The sequence below is a fragment of the Culex quinquefasciatus genome, chromosome 3, assembly GCF_015732765.1.
Source record: "Culex quinquefasciatus strain JHB chromosome 3, VPISU_Cqui_1.0_pri_paternal, whole genome shotgun sequence".
Lineage (NCBI taxonomy): Eukaryota > Metazoa > Arthropoda > Insecta > Diptera > Culicidae > Culex > Culex quinquefasciatus.
Window position 1 is genome coordinate 123,963,959 of NC_051863.1, and position 13,022 is coordinate 123,976,980.

General features: G+C 35.3%; 1 protein-coding gene across 13 annotated transcripts in view; it reads right to left on the reverse strand.

Annotated features, from left to right (window-relative positions):
- Positions 1–13,022, reverse strand: part of LOC6053082 (collagen alpha-1(XVIII) chain) — a 590,709-nt gene that overhangs the window by 146,445 nt on the left and 431,242 nt on the right. For 11 of the 13 annotated variants that reach the window (XM_038260490.1, XM_038260480.1, XM_038260482.1 and 8 more), the window contains exon 7: positions 3,796–3,873. The exons of the other annotated variants lie outside the window; for them this stretch is intronic. In XM_038260490.1, coding sequence (XP_038116418.1) covers positions 3,796–3,873 — 78 coding nt within the window. The remainder of the gene's footprint in view (positions 1–3,795; positions 3,874–13,022) is intronic. 13 annotated transcript variants of the gene reach the window in all.

Sequence of the window (13,022 nt, forward strand, 5' to 3'; positions counted from 1 at the left end):
ATCAAACTTTTGTTTGTCGTTCGTCTTCAATCTTCAATGTTTCTCAGACGAATTTATAGCAAATTTTCTCTGATTTTGAGAAAAAAATGCTCAGAAATGAATCGTCAGGCACGCTATTGAACCCTCTACTGGCATTTTTTTCATTTTTTATTTTTCCCTTGTTCAGCAGGCCATTTTGAGCACCTTTTGTTCTACGAAAAGCTGTACTTTTCTTGCATTATGTTTTTCTTGTTTCATTTTTAGTATTTTAATTTGCATTTATCATGATAAGTTAATGTTTGTTTTTGGTAGTATTTGGCCTATTCTACCACCTCCTATCATTACTTTTTGCCTATCTTATTTTTTAATGTTTCTACAGTCACTTTTTCAATTTTTTTGCTTGTCTTTCACATTTTCTGTTATAAAATGGCACCATTATTATTTAAATTGTAAAAAATGCATAGAGGCATAGGACAATATAAAAATTACTGCATACTTCTTTTCATCTAAAATTTAAGAAATGTTAATAAAAAACACAGCCAAAGATAACCTCTAAAAAAACATTTTTTTTTTAACATTTGCAAAGTCACATAAAACAGGTGAAATTTACAACCCAAAAATTTTCCTGAATTTCAAAAGTTCTTCTTTCAAATGCAAAAATTGACTGATAAATTGATTTTTGTGATTTTTCAAATCGAAGCCCGTCTAAAGACGTGGTTGGGTTGTAGAGGGTTGATGAACTTAAGAGATAGACATTTTTTTACGCTTGAAATCAAACCAAGTGTGGCAATGAAAAAAAAATAAAAATATTTTTTTTAAGTATTGGAAATTTTATAAATATTGGAAATAAGGAATTTTAAATTTACAAAATGTTGTAAAAATGTTTCTAAACTGCAATTCCATTTGAAAAAAGCCTAAACCAAAAATAAAGTTCTCTGATTTGGCTCAACATTTTTCTGGAGGTTCCTTGGCCAAAATAATTAGACCCGTATTTTTTCGTTTGGTCATTAGTCATTAGTCAAAAACCACTTTTCCAAAAAAAAAAAAATCATATCTCCTCGTCAAATCATCCGATTTTACCTGTCATAGACGCAAAAGAAAGTTGATTAGTTTGGCTATTTGAGAAAAATAAAAATATGTTTCAAAAATCTAGCTTAACATTCGAAAAAGTCATATGAAAACATTAAATGGCGTTTTGACCGTGTCTGAACCAAAGAGCCTGCGTCTGAAAATATTTTTATCGGATTCCTCGGAATATTTCACATAACATATAAAAAAATTGCTGAAACGTATGTATCCGAGATATGATTTTGTGGAAATAAAAACTGATTTTTTTGACGTGCCACGCGCTATAACAGGAAAACGATACAAAACAACTTTTTTCACTTACTTCAAAATTTCAGCAATGACCTATACATGTTTGGATATCAACATTTTCGTAATTGAAAGACTTCGCTGAAATGTTGAAGTTATCGCAGTTTTAGTGAAAAAGTTGATTTTTGCCGATTTCGTCAATTTTCTGTTTTTGTGCGAGGCGCGTCGAAAAACTCAGTTTTTATTTTGAAAAAATCATATCTCGGAAACGTAAGGTCACCAATTTTCGTTTATGTCATGTGAAATTTTCCGAGGAGTCTGATAAACATATTTTCAGACATAGGCTCTTTGATCCAGACACGGTTAAAACGCCATTTTTAGTTTTTATACGACTTTTTCAATTCTTTAGTAACATTTCAATAGGGCGAATCTGCATTTATAAGCAAGCAGTCTATCCCTTTCGCTCAAGTGACAATTGACGTCAAGTAAGAGGGAGATAGACTGCTTGTTTACAAACGCAGATTCACCCTATTGAACTGTTACTGCGGAATTGTCAAGCTATTTTTTTAAAATGATTTTTGCAAAAAATGACGAAAATTGGCATTTTTTGAACCACCCTAGCACGATGTAGATCACCTTAATGGCCAAACAAAAATATACGGGTCTAATTAGTTTGGCCAAGGAACCCCCAGAAAAATTTTGAGCTCGATCGGAGAACTTTTTTTTATGGTTTAGACTCTTTTAAAATGGAATTTCTGTAAAAGCAAAATTAAAAAAAACAACTTCAAAATGTGTGTCTTAAAAAAATATCAAAATCTTAAAAATACGGATTTTGGGAATACAACTTTTTGGTCATAGAGAAATCCGCTAGAAAGTTGATGTCAAAATGATAATAATATCCATTTCTGATGTTTGTGGAGGATTGCTAACTGTGTTTCAATTCTATATTTCAATTTTAAAAATTGTTTCCAAAATGTTCATAATATTTAACTTCTTACAAAATTGTGATCACAGTAACAATTTGAAGAGACTAGTGTTGCTCATGGTTTAAGCTTTCAAGTCAAATGTGGAAAATGCAAGTAATTGTTGTAAGAAGTTTATATACCACGGTCTGGTTAAGGCTGAGGGATGATTGAACTTGTTGTGGCCGATGGCAATTTTGAATCAACAAATATTATAATAAAGAATAATGGATTTATTTACAAGACCTTGTAATTTCTGAGTATTTTTGTAAGGACAAAATTTGATTATGAGATAATCTCATGATGATGAACCGTTGCAGAGGATTTTTATAAAATGTAAATAAATTTTAGTCTGCCTGAATCACTTGGTAGTCACACAGATTTGTTATCCAATTGTCATTAGTTTGAATTCAAAGGTGGGTTTCTAAATGCAAAAAAAAAAATGTTTAAGACCCAGTCAAAAGGTTAGTGTGACGAAAATGGGTATATTTATGAATTGCAAGACATTTCATGATTTTTCATTGCGTAATTTTTTTGTGATTTTCAAGTCACAAAAAAACGATCAACAAACCATACAAAAACAAAACACCCATATTCACAAGTCAGATCATGCTGCCCCAGAAGAATTCAACCAAAAACCGCTCCGTTTCATTCCACAACGGGCGTGTCATCAGACTGTGTGTCAGCCGAAAGGAAGCAAGAAATCTCCCCATTCAGGACGTCGGCGGCGGCAGAGGCTTCGCTTTCATTAAGCTCGTAAAACTAAATATTCAAACTTGCGGGCCAGCCATTGATGTACGACCGTGTGACATGCAACGTGGCCCGGGATGAGCTTCTGTTTTTTTTTTGTTCCTGGCTGGGTGAGTTGGCTTGTCTGTCAAGGTCCTGACAAGGATGAGCTTTCACGTGTCAAGGGTGACAGGGCCTGCGGAAAAGTGCGTTTGCTGTTGCGGCCAGGTTCTTGCGGAAGAGATACGACAGCTTTACGGTCTGGTTTATGAGGAATCGTGTGGTCGTAAGTGGAATTTTCACTTAGCCGCGGATATTTGCCGTGCTGATGATGTGGGGCAGGAGTGTGTGAACTGATAATGAATTTGAGGTTAGGGCTGACTGGTTGAAAGTCATGTCTGTCATGGAAGGCTGTCAGTCGGGCATGGTACAGTCAAGAAAAGTACCGTCAAATGACTATCAATTCGCTATGAGTCAGTTTTATGAAACAGATACGTTACAAATTTCCAGTAAAAATTTCAATTACGTATTCTGGTGCTCGTTATTTATTGAAAATTTCCCAACTAATGGCCAACCCATTCGACCGCACGGTAAAGTCAATCAGTGTGCGTAGAGCGTGTCTATGGTTTCAGCTGAAAATTTAATTAAATTTGTTCGCTTTTATGTGCAGCGTAATTGAAAAAACTACCAAAGGCACATCAAAAGCAGCAGCTTTAGAATGTAGAAAAAAAATGCATAAAATGGCATCCTGATTTAAGCTTATCGGTTTTGCTGAAACCCCCAAACTTGTGTCACTTACACAATTACTTACCTCAATGTTGCCAAACAGTTCATTCTCATCATCTTCTTCGTAGATGACTACACTAGCATCGTCCTCCTGCATTACATCCTACAGGTTGTGGTGAGTGTGTGTGTATTCGTGTTGAGTTGTTAGTGTGTTTGTTTTCAAAACGAAGAGATACCGAAAGAAAAAGAAAAGAAAGAAAAGAAACAAAAAAACTAAATATAAAACACAAATCTACGTAAGAAAATCTTAGCAACTATCTACAAACTAAAAGCCGGAACAGAAGCCAATTACCGAAGCAAAATAAAATGACTATGATAATTCTAACGTTGTAAAATGATGTTATGTTGATGTGTGTTTATGTTTTAATATAAATAAAATTGATTTGTAATCACACGTTTTATCATGTACTGGATGCTTTATGAATTCTGATAAAATAGTTAAAATTTCTTAAGCAAGCACAATTCTCATGATTATGTCCACAATTCTTGATGTCACAATGATGAAGCACCCTCGATCCTTAATTCACCTTTATTTGACATCCGAAACCCTTGCAGCAACTTCCCAAGCACACATCGAAGTACCTCCAAATTAATGTCGTCCCCCCATCTCTCCTCAGTCACCATTTATATCCATCCAGAAAGGCATCCCAATCCCAGGTGAGCCAACATTCTTCCCGCCGGAAGCAGAACCCTCTGCCAGTGGTGATGAATCGACATCATTCAGGACGGGAGAGTACAGAGGTGTGTGCGTTCCTTGAAATTTAATTTGGACCCAGACGGGTTGGGCTGGAAAATTTTCACCCCAAACCCAACCGGAGAGACAGAAAGAAAGGTTTATTTGTCAACCCTCTTGGAGGGGTACATTTCTCACCACCTTCTGCCGGCTGGAGATGATTGGAACTGGCTGAAAGGGGATAGAACGGGTTGTCGGAGGGAAATCAATTTGAGGTCAACAACAGTTGGTTGATTGCCTCGAAGGATGCTTGTTTGGGTTTAAATAAATTGTATGAATTTTTGTCGTCCCTCTCGCACCGTTTTGTTTGAACAAACTTCGAGCTGAGTGTTGCCGAATCCAGGTGAAAAGTTGAATAAGAAAACATAAATGTGCTTTTTTCTGCTGCTTCGAATAACTTTTATATGGAATGAGAAAAAAAAGTTAAACCTTTTTGCAGATATAGCCAGAGGTTCCGTTATAAATCGTTGCGAAGTTGCTTTTAAAATTAAATGCAACAAATGTGCAAAAAGTTTCACCGAAATCGAATAATTAATTTTGGGCCACATTGAGTTCATAACGTCATTATGTGAATCTCTCAATGCCTCACCTTGATCTTTACAGATCCCCAAAATTAGAATTCAATGCGGACATAATCAACAAAAACCGAAAAAATACTTCGTGCATTGTTGTCACTATTCATAAAAAAGGAGTTTAGTTCCTGTCGTGCTATCTTGACACACCCAGCAAATTGCTATGAGTGCGACAACTGGCCAAAAAAACGTCATGTCCAAACACGTTTGACACACGTACAAGCCCAACTATTGTAAACATTAGTAATTATTACTCGGAACTCCGCCATCCAAATTCAACCAAACTTCAAGATAATACACAGAATAGTAAGCCAAAAAAAATCTCGTTTATTATTGTTTACATTGCGTGCTTTCATTTTGGTTTATTCAAGGTCAAACATTAAAACTCGTTTTTCTCGGAACTTCAAAGAACGACGTGCGACAAGATATGATATTTTCACGATGTTTGACCACCGCTGAAGTTGATAGAATTTTGAAAAACAGCTTGAATTTGTATTACAAATGAATTGGGCAAAACAACAAAATTTTATCGTTAATCCCTGAACAGCCCATTTTTTTTAGAAAATTTTAATTTTTCACCGGGACCGTGGTGTAGGGGTAAGCGTGATTGCCTCTCACCCAGTCGGCCTGGGTTCGATCTCAGAAGGTCCCGTTGACAATTTTCGAGACGAGATTTGTCTGATCACGCCTTCCGTCGGACGGGAAGTAAATGTTGGCCCCGGACTAACCTAAAAAAAGGTTAGGTCGTTAGCTCAGTCCAGGTGTAGAAGTCGTCTCCCTGGGTCCTGTCCTGATAGAGTCGCTGGTAGGCAGTTGGACTCACAATCCAAAGATCGATTCGAATCCCGGGGTGGATGGAAACTAAGGTGTAAAAAGAGGTTTGCAATTGCCTCAACAATCAAGCCTTCAGACACCTAGTTTCTAGTAGGAATCTCGCAATCGAGAACGCCAAGGCAAAGCTGTAGAGCGAATAATTTGATTTGTTTTTTTTTTTAATTTTTCACGTGTTCAGGAAAAACGTGTTCAACGAAAATCTTCACTTTTCTTGTTTTGTGTTTTTATTGTTTTATTTTTAAAATTTAATTTGCATTTGAGCAATTCTCTACCAAAACCGGAAATGGATTTTATTTGTATTTTTTCGATTTGGCTCAAACTTTGTGGGGCCTTCCCTATGACCAAATAAGCTATGTTGTGTCATTGGTTCACCCATACAAGTCTCCATACAATTTTGGTCGCTGTCCATACAAAAATGGTATATAAATATTCAAACAGCTGTAACTTTTGAGTTTTCTGATGGTTTCTGATTTTCTGATCAATTTGGTGTCTTCCGCAAAGTTGTAGATATTGTTGAGGACTTTTGAGAAAAAAATAGGTACACGGAAAAAAATATGCAGATTTTTTTATCAACTTTTTTTTCACTAAAACTCAATTTCCCAAAATACGTATTTTTTGATTTTCGAGATTTTTTGATATGTTTTAGGGGACAATAATCCGCAACTTTTGAGCCAAAGAAAAACATGGCCAAAAAATATTTTGAAAATTTTAAAATCAAGACTAGCATTTGAAATGGGCGTAATATTCAATTTTTGGCCCTTTTAAAATGCTAGTCTGGGTTTGAATTTTTTTTAAATATTTTATTCGGAAAGATCGGAAAATTTCACGAATTTTTCATGTGATAACATTGAAAATCGGACCATTAGTTGCTGAGATATCGTCATTAGAAAATGGTGAAATGTTTTGGTGAGATTTAGAAAACTTCAATTTTCGTGTTTCTTTTTCTAAAAGCGAGGTCCAATCTTCAATGTCTCTTGGACAATTTTATATCAAATTTTCTGAACTTAAAAATAAATATATTTTGGAAATGGCCACTCATGGTCACTATTTTTCAAAATCGAAAAACTTCAAATATTTCTTTAAAATCAAACTTTTCGTAGCAATATCTTGAAAACGGAGCCCTTTGTCAAAAATGTGTAAAGTAATTTTCGATTGGAAATTCAATTTTGCATTAAAAAATAACGTCAAATTTGTTTTTGCATGAAGCATTGATTTTTTCCAAAAATCACAATTTTTTCAAAAAATCATAACTCGGCGGCAGATGTTTTGACCATGTTTCTCTATGGCTCAAAAGTTGCGGAAATCTCTAAATTAAAAAAATACGTATTTTGGGAAATTGAGTTTTAGTGAAAAAAAAGTTGATTAAAAAATCTACATTTTTTTTCTCCGTGTACCTATTTTTTCTCAAAAGTCCTCAACAATACCTACAACTTTGCGGAAGACACCAAATTGATCAGAAAATTCACTCAAAAGTTACAACTGTTTGAATATTTACGTACCATTTTTTGTATGCACAGCAGCCAAAATTCTATGGAGACTTGTATGGGTGAACCAATGACACAAAATAGCTTATTTGGTCGTAGGGAAGGCCCCACAAAGTTTGAGTCAAATCAAAAAATACAAAAAATAAAAATGAACGAAATCGGTCGATTTCGTTGAGAGTTGCTCAATTATCTTGTTTAGTTTATTTTTGTTTTTGGTTTTATTTGGCCTATTCTATCTCTTCCTATCATTAATTTTTGCCTATTTAATTTTGTCATGTTTTTACCGTTAACGTTACCGTTTTTGTTTGTTTTTCATATTTTCTGCTATAGCACTTTTATCATTAAAATTGTAAAAAAATGCGTAGAGGCATGGTCTGGGACACTAGAAAAATTACTGCACACTTCTTTTTACTTAAAGTATAGGAAATGTCAGTAAAAAATACAGCCAAAGTTGACCTCTAAAAAGATTGCATTTTTTAAAACAATTGCAATGTGAAACAAAACAAGTCAAACTTTCAACCCTATAATTTTCTAAAATTTAAGGAGTTCTTCTTTCCAATGCTTTTTAAAGATCAAAAATTGGTTGAATTTTTTTTTTTTGTTAAAGACGGGGTTAGGTTGTAGAGGGTTTTTTGTTTTCTGTTTAATCATTTTGCTTTTGTTTTGAAAACTAACATGAGAATAATTTCAATATTAAATAAAATATCTAATTTATGCTTTTAATTATTGATTAACAGTTTAGAAACATCTGCACACAAACAAAAATTATATCTCAAAATCTGCAACAGTGAATTTGCTGCAGAAAATGTTATATTTTATTACATTTTTTGCAGCAAGCCCATAGATCATTTTTGCCCGCGTGTAAACACGTCAGCGATCTGCAGTTCTCACCAACACATAGAATGCTGGCGCGTCCCCGAGCAACAATCTAGAGAGAACATTATGTTCGCGCTCTGTCCCTTACCATTCATCAAGCGTCCATGGCGCGGTGGTAGCGTGTCGGATCAGCAACCTAGATGTTGATGGTTCAATCCTCGTTCTGTTAAGGTTTTTTTTTTCTGCAATACAATCTATCTGCCGTCGGTAATGTCGATAATTGTCGGTAACGGGCAAAAATGTCATACCCCTATATCGCAAAAAATGCATGAGGACAGTTTTCATGCAGATTCTGATATACTTTCATGCTGCCATGCATCAAAATCATGCGACCGCCGGTTGGGTGTGCATTTTATTTAATTTAATAAAAAAATAAAACATTCCTCAGGCTTTCATAATTTGTGTTCAATAAAATTTCAATTCTTAGTTTTTGTCTCCACCCCTTTCAAGTTTCTTCAAAAAATCAGGGCAAAAAATATAATGAATACTACCAAATTATGTTCTACTACTGAAAAAAAAAAATACTACAATTACTAAGGCACAATGTCTTCTAGCTCGAAAGAGACCATTCATACGTAAGACCAAATACATAAAGCTGACCTTAAGACAAGTCGAAAGCCCGAATAAGAGGTTTTTATGTTAAAATTAAATATTAAAAAGGCTGGTCTGCACCTAACGAAGAATATGAACTTTTGTATCTTCAAATTAATAAAAAAGATTACGTCTTCTCAACCTGGTTTTCAATAAAGTAAATAAAGCAAATTACTTGATCATTCCATCAAACATTTTTAAATGCTCAGATCAAGCTTCAATGTTAGTTATGTACATGTTGAGTCTACGAAATCTATTTAAAATTTTCCAACTTGAACAGTTGAACAAAAAGGATAACAACCCCTGCCCTTGGATGTACCAGTGTTGCAATATTTTCTTTACTTTTGCCCAGTTTTGTCACGCGCCGTCAGGTTTGTGCCACAACATCCCTTCGTCTCTTCCCCTTCCCAAAGGATGCTTTGTGGCAAACTCCGACACGACAAACGTGAAAAACCAACGTGAAAGAGGTCGCATGTGTTCGCAGCTGGATTTTCCTTCTTTTTTGTTGCAGCTCTTCGAAAGCCTTCTCAGGATGGATTTCTGTGCCGCTTTTTTTTTGTTTTGACGAGACGTGGAAAAGCCAGCCTGCTCTGATGGAAAGCTTTCGGGTTTTTTTTCGGGTCTGGTACAAAAATATTTTTAAATTCATTACTCATTCACATCAGCGAATGTCGGGTCGAGCTTCTTTTATTCCTCGTGTCAAGAGAACGTGGTGGGAAAGCCTTTCCGGGGGAAAAACGTGTGTGTGTGTGACGGTGAAAGGTTTTGCTTGTTTGCTTGCGAAAATTATCCTTGCGTCATGTTGCCCTTCCGGATCTGTCTGTGCATTTTATTTTATCCACATTTGTTGTACTCATAATTGATCATGTGATTCTGATTTTTTCCCCATTTACTCACGATTATTGAAATTGCTCCGACTTCATCAATCTTTCTCGCGTGACTAATTGCTTTTGCATTGATTTGTGTTGATATTTTTTTTTACTTGAAACAAACATATAACTTTTTGAACTCTACAATATAATGAAATTGTGTTCAAGTTTGTATTTTTTTTTAATTAGAACATAAAAAAACACATTAATGGGTGAACTGATGATATCACTCTACTCTTTCAACTGCAGAATGCTTTCCGGGTGTGATGTGCTGCAAAGGAAGTCATCATTTGCATAAAGATACATTCCAACAGAGAGCTGATGCCGGATATCAGCCCCGGAAGGATAATTGCATTGCCGAGTTAAAAGTTTGTACGGTTCAGGTTGCATGCAGTTTGAATGATTGCCGGGTGCATTAGGGTGGTTCAAATTCAACTTCTCGCCCTTTAAAATCAAAGTACTTTTCACGAGCACCTTTCTTCCTAAGGGTTAGAAATAGCTTCTCAGCACGAAATCATATAATTTGTACCCAAAATACCCAACTTTCAAACTTTCAAATCAATCAATTCTGTAGTTTGGTGCGTGTTCAGGGTTGGACTCCATCATAACTTGACAAAACTTAAGCTTTTACTGACATCAACTTCAAAAATGTGTATTGTTTAATTATTTGACATAATTATCTCCTTTGCATAATAGCTTCAATAATATTTTTGAATGCCATTTAACCTGTTTACAAACTCAACTGCATCTTCATTCAGCCACGTTTACAAACCCATACGGAAATTGTTCAACAAACCGTTTAACCCTGTTACAAAACAGAGCAGCACGGTGCATTTCCGAATGCAGCAGCCTCTTCAAGAACTCTTCAGCGGAACTTCCCACAATTTAGGGCTCTGTCAGGTGGAAAATGCATGCAGTCAGCTCGGGCTGGTTGCGCGCACCCTCGTTGTAGTGCGGCCCCAAAACAACATTTCCAACCCACTGAACCAGTGACAGCAACCTGTTTGCCACGCTGTTTTTTTGCTTTCCGTGTTCACATCAGCTGTACTAGGTTTTTGTGCTGTGAATTTCCGGCTGATTCTTGAACCTTGGTTTTCCAGGAAGTGCCATGTCAAGAGGCTGCACAAATTTTTAAAATACAGTCATAGAATAAATTTCACTTTAAAAACTTCATAAAAATTACGAGAATTTTTAAAAACTATTAAAAATTCTTCAACCAAATGTCAACAAAATGATATTTGAGGCAAGAGAGCACAATCCCGTTGCATCGCACACGCAAATGATGCAACACTTGAGGTAGTTCGTTTGCACCGGGAAAACGCGAACAGTTGCGTGTTCCACTCTCAACCGCACCGGGGCTTTGGAGTGTTCTTAAGGCTGAAGTACACGTGGGAACCTACACCAGCTCACTGACGGCAAACGGGATAATGGGACAGAAGCATCGCAAGGGATGCTGGATTAGGGTAGTAAATTAATTTGAATTTTACGAATAAAAATTTGACAAATCTGAATAAATCTTTCAAAATCATGTAAAATTATTTCAAATTCAAGTTTTCCCCAGATTGAACCACTCTAGTTCAGACATTGTATGCAGAAAAGGAAATGGTCTTGTTGAACTCTTGCTGAAAACAAATTATACTCAAAGAAGAAAAAAAATATTTACAACCACTTTCTGTGACATGTTCCCACAAACACCTACTGAGTTCAGGTGACAGCCATAATGCTGCCTCTGGAGCTTTTGTGGCGTGAGGAAAATTGTCCTTTGTTATCGTGTGGTGAGAATATCCGCCGTAATTGGAAACCTCGATGACAGCAGCAGAAGGGCTTTCTGCGTAATCCGATCAATTTGAGAGAGCTTTATCGTTTATATCTATATGACATTGGAATCAGTCAGCAACGAAAAAAATATTTAGAAATATGATTTTTTTATCCAACAGCGGGTTGCTAAAATACAGACTCTTTAGGCTTAAATGTTGTGAAAAATGAGTTTTGTTTTCACCAACTTGCGATATTTGGGGAACTATTGATTCGATTGTTAAAAAATGATACTTTAGTGAATTACTCTGATCTTTACTATAAGAATAATTTCAAAATTTCAAAATCAAGTCAAACCTTTTGAAAGGGCTATATGTCAAACGTAACAGAATACCACTAAGAATCGGTTGTAAGATACACACAAAAAAAAACTTGACTACCGTAATCTGGTGCAAATCGGGACTACAGTCTGAAAAGGGACAGCAGTTTTTAGAGCACATAAAGCTTTTAAATTTGGAAATGGATGTACGCACTTTGTTGGTCTGAGTCTGTTCTAAACGAAACCAACCAGAAAAATCAAAATATTGTGCTCCAACATGGTTAAAATTGCTGTCCCGATTCGCCCCATGTGTCTCGATTGACCCCAGTTTACGGTACCAATTATGATTGAATTTTCTTGCAACCGTTCGATTTAAGGAGAATGAATCGTTTAGCGGTTGAAAAAACCAGTAAAAATTTATGGACTTTTGTAGTAGACTATCACCTAGTTTTATTGAGGTTTTATGGTAGCATCTTGATTGCTTAATAGTTTTATTTTGGCAATCAACACCTAAGTATAATTTTAAGCTTTATCATAACGGTTACAACCCTCTTAAAACCTAAAAAGACCTACGCAAAAGGTTGTTACAGCTTAATTACAAAACCTACATAAGAGTTAAAGGCTATACAACTGAATCCTTACAAACTCCTCAAAGCCTTGATAAAACCTTTGTTAAAACCTAGTCGGGAGTTGTGGAAAAATTACATTAGATACGCCTTCAAACGTCTTAGGCCAAACAGGTTTTATTCTGGCAAAAAATAAGCCTTCGTCATGCCAAATGATAAAATGGAGACTGTTGTCAAAAAGGACGATTATGAAATTATAGATATTGAAGGTAATTAAAATAATGTCAAAGCATATTCCTCGCAATCGGTGGCTCAAATTCAAAACCGGTTGAAATTTGATCGATTAATGTGGGGGAGATACAGCCAGCAAATCAATTCGCTTTATCAAACTTTTGTTGTAGTCAAAGTTTTTAATGCAATTTAATTATTTTATTTGCATTTTTTATTTCAAAATTGTTTAAATTATTTTTAAATTTCTAAAGCTATGCTGCCGATGTCAGACATTCAATAAAAATGTGTGTTTACATAAAATTTCAATCAAATTTGTAATTTTTCAATTTTTTCTTCCAAAATGGCGGTTCATTATATTCAAGCAGACTACGCGTTAAGCGCCATATTTAAGTATTGTTATTTGGCTCACATTCATCGATAAA